The sequence below is a fragment of the Cryptomeria japonica genome, chromosome 2 (assembly GCF_030272615.1).
Source record: "Cryptomeria japonica chromosome 2, Sugi_1.0, whole genome shotgun sequence".
Lineage (NCBI taxonomy): Eukaryota > Viridiplantae > Streptophyta > Pinopsida > Cupressales > Cupressaceae > Cryptomeria > Cryptomeria japonica.
The window spans coordinates 298,190,205-298,211,237 of NC_081406.1; the positions used below are offsets into that span (position 1 = coordinate 298,190,205).

The 21,033-nt window shown below is 35.9% G+C and overlaps 1 protein-coding gene across 2 annotated transcripts in view; it reads left to right on the top strand.

Annotated features, from left to right (window-relative positions):
• Positions 1-21,033, top strand: part of LOC131044396 (AUGMIN subunit 7) — an 82,763-nt gene that overhangs the window by 29,742 nt on the left and 31,988 nt on the right. For both annotated transcript variants that reach the window (XM_057977717.2, XM_057977718.2), the window contains exons 6-7: positions 13,847-13,937; positions 14,349-14,456. In XM_057977717.2, coding sequence (XP_057833700.1) covers positions 13,847-13,937; positions 14,349-14,456 — 199 coding nt within the window. The remainder of the gene's footprint in view (positions 1-13,846; positions 13,938-14,348; positions 14,457-21,033) is intronic.

The window sequence follows — 21,033 nt, forward strand, 5'->3', positions numbered from 1 at the left end:
TATCAAGAATAGGGGGGAGTACGCTGAAATGGCATAAGAGAAATATAAAATTTCTTTCGTTCCAATCATAATCTGAATTTTCCTACCCCATACCAGAAAACACTTGCCAATCTATTCGAATGCATGCAATTGTAAATATGTGGTGGCCAATTTGCATTAAAACAACAGTACCAAATCTATAAACTGCAATGTAACATACCACTGGTCATCACATTATGCTTTGTTGGAGATCACCTACATGAATACCAAGGAACAAAGTGATCCAATTCAGAGATACTCTAGAGATGTTTAAATTTTCAACACAATTTCTTATCTCCCCATAATGATGTTGTCTTTTTCTACATGGTAAGCTCAAACTTTTAGTTTAAACACCATGGAAGGATGGTGCAATGTAGAACAAACTTCATTATGAAAATATGCCTTTGCTGAATTCAAAACATTGCATACCTTGATTTCATGCCATAAGTCAACCAAAGGTGGTATGATGGTGTCTTCAAGATGGTGACTGCTTATTATAAGTTGCTGGTCTAAAATTTTCATCAAGTTGACAACCAACTATAATATCTATTAAGGCATTCTTCTCAACATGATCATCCTGGAACTTCATCTTATAAACCTCTTGATTTGAAACTTTCTTTCATAGTTTGAGTTGTCATAAGAATGGTCCAAAAATTTGCCTTCTTCTATTGATGTCTTAAAGATGTTTGCATCAATTCTATAATATTGAAGATTAGGAGATTTGGGATTAACCAGATGGTCTTCTTCAACTTCATGCACTTCTGTTTTTTCTTCATATTTTATCATCACAGTTGCTTTCCCTTGAAGTACTTAACCTTGTTGCCTAGAAACTTGCTTTTCATGGTCCATGTGAGCAACCTTTCCTTAATTTTCTGTAGGTGTTGTTTTGCTTGAGTAGCTATAAACTTAGCTTCCTTGGCTCTACTTAGCCATTCATCACACATTTTTTGGTGGTTCCTCACTACATCTTTTGTACTTGTCTGTAATGTGATTAATTTATCTCCTACCTCAGGGTCCCCATTCGTTGCTTGTGCATTTGAAAGTGAATCATTAGCTGCCATAGATGCAACATGAGTGTCAACTAATATTGGTTTCTGCTCGATGATCTGTTCGGATTTCTCCTTTTCTTTAAGTGATGACTTTTCAACTTTCTTTTCAACTGATAAATATTGTTTCAGCATTTCTAGATGCTCTAACAATGTTGTTAGATTCTTCTGATATTCTTGAAAGACTTGTTAAATATTCATTGTCTATGGTATCCCAAACTATCTTTCCTGTAAATATTCTTGATTTGTATTTGTATGCAAATCCACAAATTTATCAATGAAATTTTCCTTGTGAATAATGTGAGAATCCATCAAGGTTGGCTAAAATGGGTTTTCGTCCAATCAACCAAGAAGCCCAAGGGTTTTTGTCCTAGGGTTTGCTCTCATAGAAGCTTCAAATGTCACAAGTAAAAAAATAAAATCTAGCTTGAGGAAATGAGCTCTCAAATCACCTTTTATAATTACTCATAGAACTTTCCCAAAGGTAGTTGTAATTTTCCATTCAAAATTAATCATTAAAGTACTTTTATAAAGCGATATTATTAAATTTGCTTTGTAAATCACTTAAGTCACTTTATATTAAATTAATTAAAATAAAGTCATCTGGGAATTTACTTTATTGGAAAATTTAATTAACCAATTAATTAATTCCCAAATGAAGCCTGAAATTAGCCTACAGAAATTTAATAGGCGAAAAAGGACACTTCCGGCTAGTTAGTGGAAGAGGACATTACATATAGACAATGTTTAGTGTGCACCAATGTAGCACAAGAAACCATCCCTGTGGTTTTTGCAGTATTTTTGGAATGGGGACAAGTGGTCCCCCACATTCTTCTTTTTTGGGATGTCCTTTGGATGACTCCCCTAAATGGGGGACGTTTCCTAGGGCATCCCCTTTTCTTGGAGACCTTGTGGGAATGACTTTCTTACCCGATGTCCCCTACAACAGTCAGTTCAAAATAAAATAAAATACCCCTTTTTTAAGTCTGCAAAAGATTAAAAATAAAATACCCTCTTGAACCCCTTTTCTGATATATTGTTCCTTTGCTTATCATATTCTTCTTAAAGATGTTTGCTTGGATGCTGATTCAGTCTACAAAAGCTTGAAGCCACACAAGGCTCTAAAAAATGGCATGATTGAATTTGAGTAAATAAAATGTGTAGCAGCCCAACATTGGACTGCAGAGTCAGGGTGGATAGATGGCAAGTGGCTCAAGGCACATGGAACAAGGTTCGGTTAATGGTGGTTTTCATGTACAGTTATAAATTCGAAGCATCATTAGAAGAAAGAAGACATTTTTGCTGATACTTAAATCCTGACCAAAATAAGATTTGTGAAGCTGAGATGCAGCTTGGACACATTTAGCAGAAATTCCAGCTCTATGTGTAAGATACTTGAAAAGATTGTAGATGATAGAAAAGTCTTTCAACATCAGGGTCTTCCAATCTATCTGATTCAGATGAATAACTGACAAAAGTGTGAGAGAAGGATTCTGAATATTTGCTACAGGGGTGTGTTAATCTATAACAGACACTACGATCCAGATGATCTAATCTTCTTTTTTGGCCCAGGGTTCATTAAATAGTTCCTGGTGTTTGTAGCAGAACTCTGAATAGCCCCCAATTTTCTGGCAGCTGACCTATAATCTGATCTTACAACATCCAATAGTTCTGTTTTGGTCCAAAAACCAATGTGGATTATTGAATCTCTTCTTTTCACTTGCTTTAAGCTCTTCTTAATTTTTAAATATAAATATTTTTAATATTATTTTGTTAGCTGTGGCCCTGCTGTCCCCAAAATTTAGGAATTTTTTTGCCATCCCCTGAACCACATTACTGTGTCTTGATTCCCCCTTCTTATGAAAACTTGGAGAAACATTGGTGTGCACAAATTTCCTTGCTTCAAACTATTGTCAAATTCCTTGAAGATAAATTTTTGATGGTCATAGTTGTCATGCTTTGTCTTCAACCAACACTTAGTAATTAAAGATGAATTTTCTGATCTCATTAGAGATATTGGAGGATTCATCAATAATTTGACATGAAGCACTCCTTTTTTTTGACTAGTAAACTTTTTAACATGATCGTTGATGCTAGGACGACACGCCTTCCGACCCCATGTGAAATGCTTTTAACCCAGAGCTATGAACTGGTGAGATCACAAATGGGGGACCTAATCCCCTCATTCCCATTTATCAAAGCTGAGGCTCAAACCCGTGAGCACATTGGATCAGCAAAGGCACAAGCTTGCGATCACAATGGCCCAGAGGGGGGGTTTGAACCTTGGTGGCCACATCACCACCACCACCACTTAACCAACACACTATGGGAAGAACCCCAATATGAAGCACTCCTTGAAGCTATTAGAGCATTTGTATTTTGCTCCATGATGAAGCACCATTCACCTCTAGATTCACCATTTTTATTAATCCTGACTCATGCTATTTCTTTAAGAGTTACTTTCCACATGATCCGTGGAGCCTTTTCTGTTTTGGTTTAGTTCATGTAATATATCTAAATGTTTACACTCCAACCATCCTAATATCTTTGGATGCTTCTAGGTCCTCAAATGTCTTCCAAAGTGCCTTGAATTTCTAAAATCATGTATCCTTTGTATGTAGAACCTTAGTGCTTTTACAAAACTAAATTTTTGCTAACCTGCACTGTGGTTTGACCGCCATTTTGAAGATATTTTGCATGAATGAACATTGACACATGCACTTGAGCTTGTTTCATGAAATGACCAAGCACAATACTTAAAATTACTTCTAACCTATATTACCGATTCAGCAAGTAAACCTTGAGTTTCTTGGTGTACAGTTTATCCCGAAATTGGATTTGGATGTGATTTGATTGTGGAATTGGGTTGGGTTCAGATTTCAGTGGTTGGAATTGTGTGGAAAATTTGAAAAGCGTACTTGGGCAATTTTGGGGTTGACGTGGCGATTCCATATCAATTCTAAGATGAGTCCACTATAAGAGTTGCAGCAAAAAACTAGCATTGGGTGAACAATGCTCATTTAATTGTTTCAATCAAGGATGAAAAACTCTTACTCGGCAATAAATCTTTTGGCCCAAAATTTTAAAAAATCGGGACTGCAAAAAATTGGCAAATTTATCGAACATTTGAAAATATATAATTTCTTAAAATATTCTTAAAAAAACACACACACTAAATTTATAGAACATAATAATAGGTAGTATTCGTTTTGAATTATAGAACTCAGATATCAAATTCTGCATTATAAATATTATAATAAATATATAAAAACATGAAATAATAAATATTATATTTAATATAATATATTTTCTGCATTATGACTGTAATTTTATTTATACATATCTATATTAATAAAATAATAAATATAAATAAAATTAATATATTTTACATAAATCATGATTTTAACAAAATATGAAAACATGATATAAATCAATAATAATATAAAAACATAATAAAAACAAAACATAGGGGGCGAAGGGTTATCGGAGGGCTTGAAGCATCGATCAATTCTTTAACCAACGCTTTAGGCCCTTTGATAACCCTTTGCCCCCGATGCAATGCAAAGCGAAACAACATTGGTAAGTGGCAAATATTTCAAGGAGTCCTACAAACAGGCGAAAATATAACACGTATGCAGAATGAAGCCTTAGAAAAATTTAATGCTGACGATTAAATACCGTTTTAATCGCGATTTTCAATAAATCCTTCAGTCAAAATCATGTGATTTTTTTCAAAAAATCGTAGCCGATTTTTTCTACTATTAAATCTTTTAGGGTTTTGAATCGGGAGAAATCGTGATTTAAACGATTTTTTCTCGATTTTTTCACCATTGGATTCTTTCAATGTGTTTTTCATGAGTAACAACCAATAGTAAAGGAAACATAGTAAATGAACTACTTTTTTGCTCAAAAGGTCAAACAAAACCTTGAATCATTGAATGTCTTCTGCTCTTGGCTCATATTCTGACTCAGTGTTGTGTCAAGCATTCTGTTTCAAAAATTGAGTCAACATAATCATTACTTTATTTAACAAAACCTATTCTTTCAACTTTATTCTCAATTTTGAGTGCTTTTACATCTAAGTGACTGGTTCAGGTTCGAGCTTGGATTCGAGCATGTGAACCCGGTTGGTGGGTTCGGGCAACTTGGGTTGGGTTCGTCCGTACATGTAAATAAATATAAATATTATATACAAAAATTTAAACAAATATACAAAACTATAAAACTAAATACATTTGATAGTATGATAATTATTGATCAATGCCAAATGTCACTTGATAGTTCAGAATTGAATTGGAAGATGGAACAATGCAAAATGGTAGAAGAAAAACATTTAATAGTATGCTAATTCATCATTGATCAATACATGAGGAAAACCCAACGATAGAAGGGGTTCTTTTAGGGACATTTTAGAGTTTTTGGATACAAAAAAAGGTCTAAAATGTTTGTTTTTGTTATGTTTTGTGCTCAGTGCCCTTGGATATGCACGGGTTCGTACCTGGTGAACCCAAACCCCTGGGTACGTACCCAGGGTGAACCCAGACAATCCCTCGGGCGAACTGAACCCAAGCGAACCTGGTTTGGGTGCATGGACCAAAATAGGTGAACTCGGTAACATAGTTTTACATATTAAAGCTAAAATATGAACAATACCATATTTATTTCCATTTAGTATAGACATTAGTTCCTATATATAGTATTGTTCATATGGTATAGTGTAGATATAAATGCAATTGATATTAATTTCAATATTAATATGGTATATACTATAGATGGTATGGTATTAATATAGGTTTCTTGAATATAGTTACAATAAACAATATAAACATGGTATAGATAGTGTGATATTAATATAGTTTATTCAAATATAGCTAAGAAAGTAAATAAAATATAGCATTAGCTTTATATTAATATACTATTATTATAGTATAGTTTTTAGCTAAGTTACCGGTTCGGGTTCGGATTCAGGTACGGATTCGGCAATTTTTTTTCTTGGGTACGGGTACGGGTTCATCCGTACACACACACACTCACACACACACACACACATATATATATATGTTCGAACATCAAAATTATAAAATATAATTATATAATTTATAAACTATCAATACCATTATTGATTATTACAATGATACAACCCATACAAAAATGAAATATACAATGACTGCTGCAATGATATATTACAGCAGTTATAAACATATCAGATATTACAGAGAATAATATAATACAACATCATTCAACCACGAAAAAAGGATCCTAAGTTAGAGCATGACAGAGATGAATAAGAATAGAATTAGGACAAAAGGATGAACAGAATAAGGACATAAATAAAAGCAGATCTGCAGTAGTCTAGAACAACTTGGTGCGATAGAACAAGAGAATATATGAGCAGCCTTATGTAGAGGATAAGAACAGAATTCAGAGCAGACCGGTGAAGCATATTGGAAAAGATCAGAGAGACATGGGTTTACATGTTAAAAAAATATTAAAAAAAGTGTTTTTTTATTGGTTTTTGTGTTTTTATGACCCGTGGGCCCCGTTTTTGGGAACCCATGGGCTTGGGTTCTCCTGGGTCCGCCTGAGTTCTCCCTGGGTTCCACCCAGGTTGTGCCTAGGTGGATGGGTTCTTTGTGGGTCCTTCGTGGCAGAACCCACAAAGAACCCATCCACTTGGGCAGGACCCGGGTGGAACCCAGGGAGGACCAGGACCGGGCAAAAACCAGGACCTGGACCCAGCCTAAAATGCCAAGAACCCTGCAAATATTCATATATTAATGATTTTTTTATGTTTTTGTACAGACATACCCAGCCCCAATTGTTTTTTCTGTACTGGGATACCACATTAACATACTTGTACCCATAGCCAATTCTGATTCAGCAACATAGCTTGTAACTTTTCAATTTTTATATAAACTTTCTCCCATTATGCCCTATTCATCTGAATTATCTGCAATTGGCAACTTCTCTTTCCATATTTGCTCACAGATCTTCAAAGATGTAGATCTTCAAATTGTAACCTGATCCAGTCATCTTAGATACTTTCTTGTTCACTTGTGCTTTGGCTTCATCTGATACGAGGGTGGCAGCATTTTCATCAAAGTCAACTTCTTCTAGTTATTTGTCCAACTTCTCAGGTTTGTCTTTAACAGCTCATCTAATGAGGGCATATGCTACTATTCTATCCTCCGAGACTTTTCTAGTGCCATTTAAATGAAAAAGTTTCTGGTTTCTTCAGGCACAACTATCTACAGAAACATGAGTTGGAATAACCTTTTTAATTTCTGCATCATTTATGGAAAGAAACATTCTCATCCTCTTTATCCTTGGTATTTTTATCCAGCTAAGTATAGAGAGTGGTTCTTCTTTACCTTTTAAGTTGTAAGAAAATTTCTCTTCCTTTTGGGATTATCCTCATTGTTATCACCAAATTGTTGTATGCTTTGTTACTCTTTGAAGAAATTTTTAAATGCAGCTACAGTTTGGTCTTGACCGACATCTCCTTTTTCCCCTCGATCTTCCTGTGTACCCCTTTTCCTTTGTGAGGAACCTCAGGATTTTCAACTTTGGCAGTTGTCTTCTCTATATAGGTTCTAGCTATCCACTATAGAGTTTCAGAAACATTGGGCACCTGAGCAGAATTTGTTACATATGCTGAAGATGCCCTTACCATTGTACATGGCCCCTCTATATTCCTATATTCTTCTTATTTAAGTTTACCATCATAGTCAAGACTCAGAATAATCAGTGCAGCATGCAGGGTTATCCTTGCAACTATTTGTCATATCATAGTCATATCCGCCATATACGTGAGTAAAATTTTTGATTAGTTTCTCCAGTTCATTGCTATTGCCATAACCTACTCTTGGTGGTATCATGGGAAAATTATCCCTATATTTTAAGAGCTATTCCGGTTGCAACAATTTTGTTGCTACTTTATAATTCCCAGTAACAATTGGGCACTGAATGGGGGATGTGTTTTTGGTGAGTAAAAGTTTTCCTAACACACTCCATTATCAGAATATCATTAGGTACATGGTGGGGAAGCTCAGAGGGGTTTCAATCAATGATGGCTTGCTATTCTTAGTAGAAATTATATTACAGCTACAATTGTGGCCTTGACCAATAACTCCTTTTCCTCCTAATCTTCTTGTGTATTCCTTTTGCTTGGTGAGGAACCTCAATATATTTCAAGTTTTGCAGTTTTCTTGTCTATATTAGTACTTACTGTCTTCTATGAAGTTTCAGAAATATTGTTAATCTCTGCAGAATTTGCCACATAAGCTATATGGCCCTGCTACTTTCCTATTTTTATCTAATTCAAAAGTATCATTTCAGTTAGAATGATCAGTGCAGCGTTGAGGGTTAGCCATATCATATTCATATCTGGCATGTAAGTGATTAAATTTTTTGATTACTTCTTCCAATTCACTGCGTTTTCATAACTTTCTGTTGTTGGTATCATAGGAATACTATCTCTCTTTTTTACCAGCTACACCAGTTGCAACTGTTTTGTTGTTACATCTATAATTCCCAATAATAACTGAGTAATGAATGGTTGACATTTCTTTTAACTTCTTATACTGAACATTTTGTGAGTTACAATCTGCCTAGCACACTTCATTTTCAAAATATTATGAGGTACATGGTGTGGAAGCTCAGAGGGTTTTCAATCATGACCAAAATCCCTGATTTATGAGCTGCCCTATTATGTAATACCAGTCTTCCCAATTATATATTGCCTTTCTTCTCTGAAATTAAACTTTGTGGAACTCAATATCATCCCTAAGCGCCCCAATGACTTGACAAACAAAACAATCATTTATCATTTTTAAGTGCCTCTTCATGTTGCCTTGATGATTTTAAATCTTAAATTCTACATGTGAGCAAATATTTTAGGCCTATTTTTTGTTTCAGGGAGGGCATAAAATAAATAAGAGGTAAGTGAGTTTCCCTTACTTTAGCAAATACATTCAACGAGTTAGAGATATATCTTTTACTTATAAACCACAACCTCTTTTTGAAAACTCTTTTGATAAACAGGTATTTCTAGTCTCCAAACTTAAATGAATCATATTCCCCCCAAACTCAACTAAGAAGAATAAACATCTCAAGATTCTCCCTTATTTTTTCCATGTTTGGTATGAAGGGATGCATAGATAGTAGTAATAATATTCTGAACAACACAAAATGTTCCAATTCTGGTGCCCCCTTTGTTGCCTTGGACTTGCTCTGCCCTTCATAAATGCGATCATAAATTTTCTTCAATGATCCCTCTGGTCAAATTTGTGCTTGCAGCCATGCTTGGCCTCCTCTCATGTCATTGTCATGTCTTTAAATTGCAACATTTCCCAAAAACTTTCAAAGAATGAAGCTATTTGTGTCTATTTCTAGCCATTGGTCTTCCATTCCCTGTGCTTCCTGACTTCCTCATAGCCCTTTGTGTATTTTGGACTTTCAGTTATTTCTTAGTCAAGTACTTGGTCACTTGGTTCCCCAATTTAATGTTTTCTTTGCCTCCTGTTGTGTTCTTCGCTTTTGGGCTCGAGATTTCAGAATTCACTTAATCTTTTACTATGAAAGGACTATCCTTGGAGCCCAATCCCCAACACCCTATTGTTTCATCTTTGGGCCCTAGGCTTTTGAGTTTCCATCTCCCTATGTTTACTCTGCCATGTAGTTTCTTGTACTTTCGAACTTTGAACCTTGAAATGCTCACCTCTCCTTTTCCCTTTGAGCAGGTGGTATGGGGTGTTTCTTTTCCCTGATCCTTGTTTCCTCTCTCTTTAGCATTGGGTATGCAACTTCTTTGTTCCTCGTGCCTCAATCATCTTCAGCACTGTTTGTGGACCTTTGGCCTTTCCATCTCTTTCTCCCCAATGCACATTGAGTACTTAGTAGTCTCAAAGCTCGACCTCTGTCAATCTACTCATACCTTCCCACTGGGTGTTTGAGCTTTCCTCTCCCCCTTTATAGTTAGTGATAGCAGGTATTCCTTCTCCCTGATATCTATATCCCATCTTGCCTTCTCTTTCTTGGACCTTTCTAGATTCTTAATGCTGCCTTACCTAAAGTGGATTGACATGTTGCATCTTAAGATCCAAAATCCCATAATTTCCTGGTCATTATTAATCTGGTATGAAATTCCCCCCACTCTTGATGCTGCTTGGCATTTTGGTTTGTAATTTCCCAATTTTCCACCCCTCCTTTACCTGAGCAAGAAATGCCAACTTCTCCGTTGCATTGTTTGGCATGCCATCAATGATCAAAGATGACAATGATGAATGCGTATAGCTGCCCTGTTCTCACCCAAATGCCATTTGACTTCTTAAAGGTATGGGTCTAGATCTAAAGCTAGGTGCAGAGACCAAGGACAGATATGGACAACTGAATCCCTTAAATGCAAATCCTAGCTACCACAAGTCTAAAAACCGGTCGTGGAATATTTTCTGAATATAGGAAGACCATTTTGGCTCCCCTAGTTCCTCTAGCACCAGACGTAAGCTCGATTTTATTGCAGGAGGTTGTGTTGGTGCATGATGCATCAAATGCCGTGATTGGTAGAAGAATCCTGCAACCCTTGATGGGTTGCCATATTGCAAGTAATTGAAAAGCCCTAAACATAGGGATGGAAGATGTGAGAGATTTATCATTTTTCATTGCTTCATTGCAAGTGTCAAAAAGTTGTCTAGGGTTTCAATTTTTAAAAGTCCAATTTGCTAGTTGGACAACTGATTTTTCGTAAATCACAAAAAAGGTTTTCAAATGGTTATTGTGTTTGTAATTGAATATCTCCATGGCAGTTTGTAAACCTTTAGAAGAATCTTTGAACCTGGTTGCGGGTTTCCTCTTGCCACATTTGCTGCATGATATAACAAGGGTTTCAGGAATGTGAACACATTTTAAATTATTGCAAAGCTTTTGTGGGGGTCATTCCTTTGTTTCATGTGGATTTTTGCAGCATTGATATCAATTATTAAGTATGCTCAGTTGTATGACATGGTATTTCTGATTTGTTTGTGTATACAAATCTAGTTTTAATCGTGATTTGTACGTGTCTTCTTCTTCCTTGCAATTTTGGATTTTGTTACCCATTGCAATAGGCGCTAGTCTTGGAATTGAATGAGCAATCATGTTCCTACACAGAAAATCTATCCTTATTTGTAGTTTAGAAGTAGGTTAGAACTCTGCATGCTTTCATGATTTAGTGGTATATCCTATGAATATAATAAGTTAATTATAATAGTCATTATTTTGAAGAATCATTTTGTGTATGCACTCATCTTGCACATGTGCAATGATATTGTTATCAGCTTAAGAAGAGGTTTTATACTCTGCTAGTTAGTTGTTGGCCTAGTGACAAATTTTGGGGTTGAGTATGCATTGGGTATGACTTTAGATGGTTTAGTTTTGCTTATCACACTCTATTGGAAGACTCTTTGAGGACATCTCTAGGAAAACCTTCGTGGGTTTAGCTGAGCTCAAAGTAAAGGAGAGAATATCCACTCGGAGGAATCGGTCTTTAATCATTTGCACTCTAGTGATGAGTCCTTGCTCTATCTTAATGAAGACAAATCATTAGCCTTGAAGATAGATGAATACTCTATAATTGTGGAACTGTGATTTTGGAACCCAACACCCTCAAAATATCTTTTTTGGTTTCTGCTATTTGCAATATCTCCTTAAAAAAGACAGGTCTTAGCTGATTGATAATATGCCGAAAACTGCAACTTTCTTTTTTTGTTCTGCATTATATCTCTGTAAACAATTGTTGGCTAATTCAGGACAGAGAATCACCACTTTAAATGCAATTTTTGCTACTAAACCAGACATCGGGATTAGATTTCCTCTCCTTGGGATTATAATCTTTTGAAAAATTCCTACAAGTCATTGTGCCCCCCTGTCCATGTTTCTGATGCCACTGACCATAGAGTCAGTTGAGCCCAGGGTTGTGACTTGCATTTCATGTTATTGTTTACTGCATGTATCTGAATAGCAGAAAACTGATAACAACTGATAAGTAAAGAGAAATGTGGAATTGATGGATGTAAACCCAAAGATGTGAGTCTGGTTGATTGCTGGAGATGATATGCAGAGCATTGAATATGCCTCAGGAAACACATCATGATTCAGTGTTTAGTTGTGGACCTGATCAAGTTTTAATGTAAGCTATTGACAGTGGGCCACCCGGTGTATATGTGTATATATTTTCCCTTTCAAATAACTGGATTTTCCTGTTGATATTCAATTCATATCCGGCATGGAGAGGATCTAAAACTTCAATCTGTTGATTATGTATTCCAAACAGAAGTATGCCCCGGAGGAGTCTACCAACATGGGCATCTGCCGTTTAAGCTGGATACATGGTTCAATAAAGCTATCCACAAATATTAATTCTATCTATTTATAATCAAAGGATGTCAATAATCACTAACTACAATAGGCAATCAGAAATGTAAGAACTTGTGCGTAAGTGTTGCACACACCATCAAGTTGAAGAAAAATGTTGCAAAGCTTGTAAATGAGGAGAAACTCCTTTCATCCTTAAATAAGAAATATGAAGAAACTTGAAGGTCAGCCTACTCACAATGCAGTTGAATTTAATGCAATTGAATTGCAACTGGTTTCTACCCCAATTTATAGATAATAGCCACTAAGGCTCATTTGAGAGAGAGTTTGAGTTTGAAATTGAGCTTAGATTAATGTCCACGAGTAACCAAAATAGGTCAATTGATTGGAGTACATTGCTCAGAAATGACAACTTATCCAGAGCTCCCAAAAAAGGGGCTTGTTTTCTTTGAAGAAAGCAACTAACAAAGTATCTAGTGTACACATGAGGTTCCTGTTGACAAAGGCAAACCGGGAGTGAGGCAAAGAAAGTTAGCTCTCCTTGATATGAAAGAGGATGATAAACCTATCAACCGGTTCTAGGCAAGAGTTTATATGTCTTTAGAATATTGAGCAGCAACTACATACTTATGTTGAAAGTCATTACAATAGCACCATAATTCGAAATGAAATTAAAGAAACTAGAAATACATCTGTAGTTGGAGCTCTGTAATGATGTTACTTGCCAGTGGACACAAGTTAGTTACTGAGTAATAGTGCTCAAAGGGTGGTGTTTGGTAGGCATATTGTTACTTTCTTGTGCACAAATGATCATGGGGGCAACGTTTTGGGCCCTGTACTGTTAAGTGTGTGCTTCCAAAAATCTTACCATGGAGATTTGAGTGTTTCATCATGAGCATACCATGTTGCATCCCATAGAACTGCAGATCATATATTCAACATGGGTCGTCAATTTGACAATTACTGATATGTAGCTGTCTTTGCTCCTACTAGATTGGTAAAACTTGCTACCTCCAAGTATAAAATCTCCCTAAAACATATTTACTGCATTTGTGGGTGAAAGGTAATGTTTTATGTTGCATTTGAAATAGCATGGAGCTATTATAAAATTAGGGATAGGGCAATTGGCATTTTGAGATAGAAAAGCCATGTTATTTGTAGTGGATTTTGAGAATTTAATTATCACATTTAGTAAGTAAAGCTGATTTAATTATGGGAAAAACAAATTCAATTATTAATAAATAAAATGCAGTAAGATTCTTCAGCACATATCATTATTGAATGCTTCTGTGCTATAGGTTTGCATGTCTTTACCGATAACTGATAAGCTTTGACGGTCGATGTACTTTATTTTATGCAGTATATGTTTAATAAGACATGGAGACAGATATGTTACAAATTATGGTTGCCTCTAATTTATCATATATGTGCAGACCAGATATCTCGGAATTAGAAGATAAGCTTTCAGAGCAGACCAAAAAGCTGTCAAGCTTACAACAAATTGTCAATGAGCTGGCTTCAAAGGTAATTGTAATGTTTCTTGTGCGATTCATGTGATCTCTGCACTTGTAAAACATTTATATATGTCATTGCAAGACTAAGCTTTCTACTCCAAGTGTAACTGGAATTATCCTATTAATTGGTTTGGTAATCCTGTACTGCGTAGATTTTGCTTAAATGTTGTGATCTCGAGCCTAGAATGGGGAATTTTGATAATGGTTTTGTGTTATTACTCTTCTCACACTTTGCAAATTCATCTATGAAATGCAAGGTGACTTTTTTGTAAATTGCATAAACTTAAAATTTTCATTTATACTGTACAAATGTGTTTGTGTTGCTTTTTATGCTTGTGGTTTGTTGTGATTATGAAATTATAATTGAAGTATTTAATTTTTGTTGCTCCTAACACTTGCAAAATTTGGCGTATGTGTCCAGCAAAGCTACAATCCTAATGAGGACCACACAGAAGTAGAAGCACGATTGCGTCTGCAATTGGAATCCTTTCTTGAAACTGCAAGATCATTCAACATGATTTACACAAAGGTAATATTTTCAGACTAATTAATTAGCTTAAAAACAATTGAGGAACTTGTTCCTTTCTTTAACTAAGAAGTTTGACATTTAAGAACATTGTGGTGTTGGAACTTGCCAATAAATAGAGCTTAGAAGCAGAATAAAATGGAACTTAGAATGATGCCATGAGTGCAATGTGCAGCATCAATGAGTCTGTTTGATTGATATTATAACAGCAAAAGAGTTGAAAAGCAACTCCCTAAAACAGTTACATCCCCTAAAATCTGGAGTATGCAAAGGCAAGTATTATTTATAATGAAACTGGAAAGAAGGAAACTTTGTAGTCCTTCGTAACATGAGAACTAAGAAGTCTGATTTGCAAAAACAATCAATATTCTCTCGAGAAAATCTGAGAAATTGTCTTCAGCTGAATGTTTCAACAAACAGATTTCGTCAAATTCAGGGAATCTTGGCAGGTATGAGTGTACATTGTACCGAAACAAAAGACTTATCTTCCCAAGACTGAAGGACCTTTGGTAGTAAAATTGTTGGTTTCTATATGGCTCTTGTCCCATAACTTCTGTGATTCTGTAAGTATTTTAAGTTGTATCAAATTCCTGTTCAGTCTATTTAAGAGGACAGTTGGTCCATTAAAACCCAAGGAATTTTGGATTTGTTGTGGATGATTTCACACACTCATTAGTGAGATAGGAATAGAGAGAAAATTAATTAAACTGTTTGCTACCACCCTGACCTCCAAATGAGTTGTCATTTAAAGTAACTGCCTTTTTGATGAATATCTCTGGCCAAGGTATCTAAAGAATGTCGTTAGGCTATCCCTACCATTCCTAATCAGATACTAGAATATTTCAATCAAATATTGGTCTGACTCATAATTTCAAATTAAGAAAATTTCATAAACAATATCCTCAGCAACGTGTTGATTAGTCTCAATATGTAAACTCGTGAACAGTTTTTCTTGTTTTGGGTCCTATACAAGGGTCTTTTCATGAATTAATTCTACAAAGGAGTTTGATGTTTTTTTTCTTTTTTTTAAGATGGCTATTGGAGTTTTTTTTTCCAATTCTTTTTTGGTATTTTGGTAATACAGTGCAGGTAGCTATCCTCTTTATTTGAAATCTCCCTTTTTGAGGGTTTGTATTTTGGTCAGTTCATATTGTTAATGAAAATTATTTGTTGAAGGGAAGGTCTTGAAGCCATTTTATGAGGGTTGGACTAATGTGTCATATGTTGTTTGTCTTCATAAATGTTTTAGTTAAGATATTACAGTTCTTATTTTAATATAATTTTTTTGTCATATACAGTGCTCAAGTTTGCAGTAGCTTTTGTTTAAGATGCATTGTATGATGTAAGAAAAATTATTTATGCTCACGTGAAGTATATCTAAATTGGCATAGAGAAAATTTAAGGATGTGAATTATAGCAAATATTCCTCAATATTGATTTTTTAATTTATTAAGTTTACTGATGATAAATAAAAATGCATTTGAATTTACTTAAAGATTTTTTATGGTTGATGCAAAATGTTGGCAAATTCTGAGCCAAAAAATATTGTTTTCTAGAAAATAAGGAAAATGTTTGTCTTTAAATAGCAAATAATTTTGGTAAAACATCAATAGGCAATTGATAAAAAATACTTGCAACGAAACTTTTCCCTAAAACAGGCACGTTTTGAAGCTTTTATGTAAACCAATGTGTTATATTGGGTATTTTAAAATTTTATCGTAATTGGCAGTTACAATGCAGTTTAATTACTACCCTTCTGAACTATAAAAGCTGCAAAAAATAAATGAAAGAGGACCTTTTTTCTGTTCTCCATACAAATATTTGCTTGTTATGTCTTTCTTAAGCATGTCTTCATTTTTCTTTTCCTAGATGATTGCATGAATGGCTAATAAAACTAGCTAAAATAAATAATGAAGTATGCAAGGGTTTCATTTTGAGCTAGAGCTGCTTCTAAAAATAGTCATGCCTATATGTTCGATTTTTTTTTCCTCATATCTCGTTCTCTTCACATTGCCAACATGACATTATGAAATTCTTATATATTTTTCTAATGTTTTTGTAAAAGGCTCATTTACTTTATTCCAGTGTTCCACGGGGACGCGTCTCCCCCCCCAGGCCCACATCCCCCAGTCCCCGAAACCCATCGCCAAAACTTAAGACCTTTGTTCCCCCGTCCCCAAAGCTCGTCCCCACGTCCCGCCGTCCCTCTGTCCCCAATGCTTGTGGAACATTGCTTTATTCTCTATTTCAATCACTGCTGTTGGAGAAGTTGTGCTTTTATGAATCTTGAAGTAATGGATGCCATCTAGAAATTTAGTTATTTCTCTGCGGATAGGTTAACTTGAAACATCAAAAGAAACAATGGACTGTGCGCATTTCCCTGCAACAAGTAGGGATAGGCAAATCGAGTCCGATCTGCAGAAGGTTACATGTTTATTGGCAAATTGAGGCATGTGTTAAAGTGCAGTCAAAACCAAAGAAGATCAGTGTCCCACATGTGTAAGTGAATGGATGCTAAAAGTAATTTTATATACAAAAAAAAAAAAAAACTAACCTCCTACTGAAGAGGTCATTATGCATGCCCATCAAGTTGGTGAATGGTTAGAAAATTGACAGAGTTTCACAAGGACCTTGTGACCTTGTCAAAGCAGTTTCCAAGTTTGGGCAGATCAAGATGGCATGCCTTGCCCCAGTGATAAGAAAATTGGCTGTGTTACAATGGGATCCAAAGGGCTCTGGTGAATAAGAGAAGTGCATTATCCCAATTCCTCATTGCTGAGAAAATGACTATTAAGATGAATGAGTTTCCAAGTTTTGGCCAATGATAAGATGTGGTTATCTTAGTAACCAGGTGCCCTAAGAAAGAAGCTGTGGGGACCTAGTGAAGGGAATTGTTTATAAATTATATATTTTTTTATGATTGTCCTAGACTCTTAGTGTTTGATGGTAATATAGAGATTGAGTTATATTACTAACATCCGCAAGATTAAATGGCCTATTGGACCACAAGAATACAGAGCCTTGCTGCAGAATTGAGAAAATGTTGAAAGAAAAGACAAGGGAGGTTATGTTTGAATTCAAGACTCTGCTTTTTTTTTCTTAAGGTTGATCCTCCTATTGTTTATTTTTATCACATTTTCCCTTGTTTCGTCTGTTCTTCATGAACAATGAGTGTAGACATAAATACTGTAATGCCCTGTCCAAAGGACCAAGGCAGAACTTGGTAGAACAACATTTTTGTTGAAAAAGACAATTGACAACACCGAAGATACGACAATGACATGTTGTATTTGCACAACGATGTGCACACAAGTGTTGCAAGAACACTACAACACCGAGGTACTACACAAGACCTCACCATTGCACAAGCAAGGTGGCACCAACGAAAGACTAACAACTATGGGACAACTCACTAGGATGAAATGACGAGAGAGAGAGAGAGAGAGAGAGAGAGAGAGAGAGAGAGAGAGAGAGGACAACACCTCGATGATGATTGACACAATCCACGGTCACGTTCTCTCACAAAATGACATTAGGATGGGACATGGGAATCAACCTCCAACTCACATCAAACCACACTAACCAACTCGAGGCTAAAACGCTTACGACACACTTGGAAGATCAACATTGACAAAGGGAGTTTAAGAGCCCACATTGTTCAACTAGATGACAACTTTGTTGATTTTGGAGGAAAGGGAGTAGGACAAGGGCCTTATCACTTTAAAATCACCCAACAAGATCAATGGTAAGCCTCCAACACGAGGTTCAACCTATGCATGAGGTCACTCAACCAAGAGGACACAACTCTCCTCCGAATGGAAGGACAACAAGCCACTTCCAAGCAATGACTCACTTCCCAAGGCAAGGAGATATCCTAAAACCTATTGTAGGGCACTCATCAATGTAATGATGGCCTAGGAAGGCCCCAAAGACCAAGGGGACCATGCAATATGCCTAGTTTCATGTTCTCTAGTAGTTTAGTTGTTGCTGACTTTGTAGGTTTTTGTCAGCTTCGTTAGAGGGGTGATTGATGTTACCAATGAGCTTAGATGGTCTAGAGTAGACATATGACGCTTTTAGATGTTAGTTTTGGCTTCCGGTTTGAGCTCCAAGATTCTTGGATGGGGTGTCTATTTTTAGTAAGTCACTTGGTCAGTTCTGTTTATCATCTTTCGTCATTGGGATCACTCCTATGCAATCATATTTTGATTCTGATGCTTTTCGGCCATTTCTGCTAATTGGGTGTAATATTGAGCTATATTTAATTAAATTTACTAAGGTTGCCATTTTAATTTAAATGAGCTATTGGGCAGCTCAGTGTTATAGCTCGTTGGAAAGAGAATGGAAAGTTTTAAATAATGAGATGCATAAAAATGACTTTAGTGCCAAAATGTTTAAAAAGTAGAATAAATTACTTTTTGGAGTTAACAGGCTTGATAAATTAATAAAGTGATTTTAAAAGGAAGTTTCTGGAAAATTTCCTAAAATGCTTATGAAAAGGGGAATTAAGAGTTCATTAAGGATGCTAAGTTTTTCTATTTCTCTGATTGAAACCCTTGTGGTTTTGGAGTTTGGACTTGTTCCATCTCAGCCTTTGGAGGATGAAAGCCCTCTTGGGAAGATCAGTTTCGGTGGTAAAAGATTCCTCCCTAGCTGGTGGTTTGGTGGAGTCACTTAGATTTTGCACCCTCACTTCATGGTTACTGTATGAATTTTATAAATCTTTGAAAAGATAAATTTCAAGTTTTGTTATTGTGATCAAAGTTTTGCCAGGAAAGTTGTGCCTGGATGCCAAGTTATGTAGTAAGGGTTTTGCTGGTTGAGTGTGAGTTTATTGAAGGGTTTGAGCACTTTGGCATTGGTAGAATTGAGATTGAACTTCTATTTCAGTGTGGGTAATTGTTGAAGGTTTCTTGTGGGGTTTAGACGCCAAGTTCTTTTGCTGGTTATTGTGGCATGAGCTTAATTCTGTTTGGATGGTTTTTAATGAGAAGCCAAAACACTTATGCTGGCTGCCCATGAAATATAATATTTGGAGGGAAAAAATGGTAATATTTACATTTCCTTGTTGTACGTGAGCTCACCCCAGATTACGTGGACTCTCTACATTGTTGAATGAATAAATCAGTTCAAGGTAAAAGCCCTTGAAGATGCCAGGCGTGGTTATTAATGTGTCTTCAGCTGCAGTCCGTGCTAATTGATTGCAGGTCTTCATTGTGCATTTACTACACTTCCATCAGTAGGGTTTTCTCCTTGTGAAGACAACCAACAGGCTACAATAGTAAGGTCAAGTTTTGGAGATTAATTTCATGGCATTTGAAGGATTGTTGGAAGATAATATGTGAAGATTGTATGTTGTTCAGTATGACTGATGAAATTAGGAATAACTTATTCAGGAACATTGTCTGAATCTTCTAATGAAAATTAGATTTTTCCTATGCTTATTAATTGTAAATTTCTGCTTATGTATTTAGCAGTTTAGTGTTCAAATCTCAGACTTTGTACAAGTATTGATGGTTTGTTTATGAGAGCATCGTGAGTGTAAGAATGCTTGTAATGTCAACATTTCTTTAATCCTGCAATAAACATTATCTTCTTGCAATCTGGAAACCGTAACCTCCTTGCTAGCAAATTGTTTAACAAAATATCCCAGTTGGAAAAAGTGAAATCCATAGGAGATATAATAGACCAACCCGCACACACTAGGTTACCCCTACGAATGGTCGAGAACAAGTTTCGAGCAATCAAACTGCAAAATTAGACATCCTAGGGACACTAGTGCCCAGGGAGGACACTTGCGCGCCATGCTAGTGTTGCAGTTTAGCGTTGGAGTTTTGCCTATGGTTGGAGTCCTGGTAGCGGGTTGGTGTCTTGACTACGCACCAATGTCTTGACTAGTGAGCAATCCGGAGTTATGGATCAGTCACCAGGACAATTTGAATGCATAGGACATACCATCAAGGGCCTATGACATCAGAAGAGCTCAAAAACAACAAAACTTGACTCAGGAGATGAAATTGACAAACAACTCCCCTAGGTGCGAGACATTGCCTAAACATGAAAGAAGAGGCTGGGAGGGACCGCAATAACCTCACCAACACTCCTAACTCTTGTCCTAAGCCAAAAGACACGAGGAGAAACTACTACAACACTTTTTGACAAAAATGAATCTTTACAATACTCTACAAGAGGGTGCATGTGGCCTGAAAAACTTCACAACACCACTTGAAACACCACTAGAACACAAGATGAAGGCACTGTGGGTCTACAACACCACCCTATACAATATCAAGACACTTAAATTCATTTTAAGCCCCAAACAACTTCATACTTTCATTTACCTTAAGCAACATAGGAAATTGATCAAACCAATAAGCAAGCGTACTTGGCGCCAATACTAAGATACAAAATCCAATCCATATACATAAGCATCATTCAATATCAATTACAACGTTCTCAACAAGAGGATCATGAAATATTACATTACAAGGGGACACTATTGTCCTTTCAATATACAATTATATTTCATTGAATCAACTAAAAGCATAAGTAAATACATTGGAAATGGATCCATTGAGAA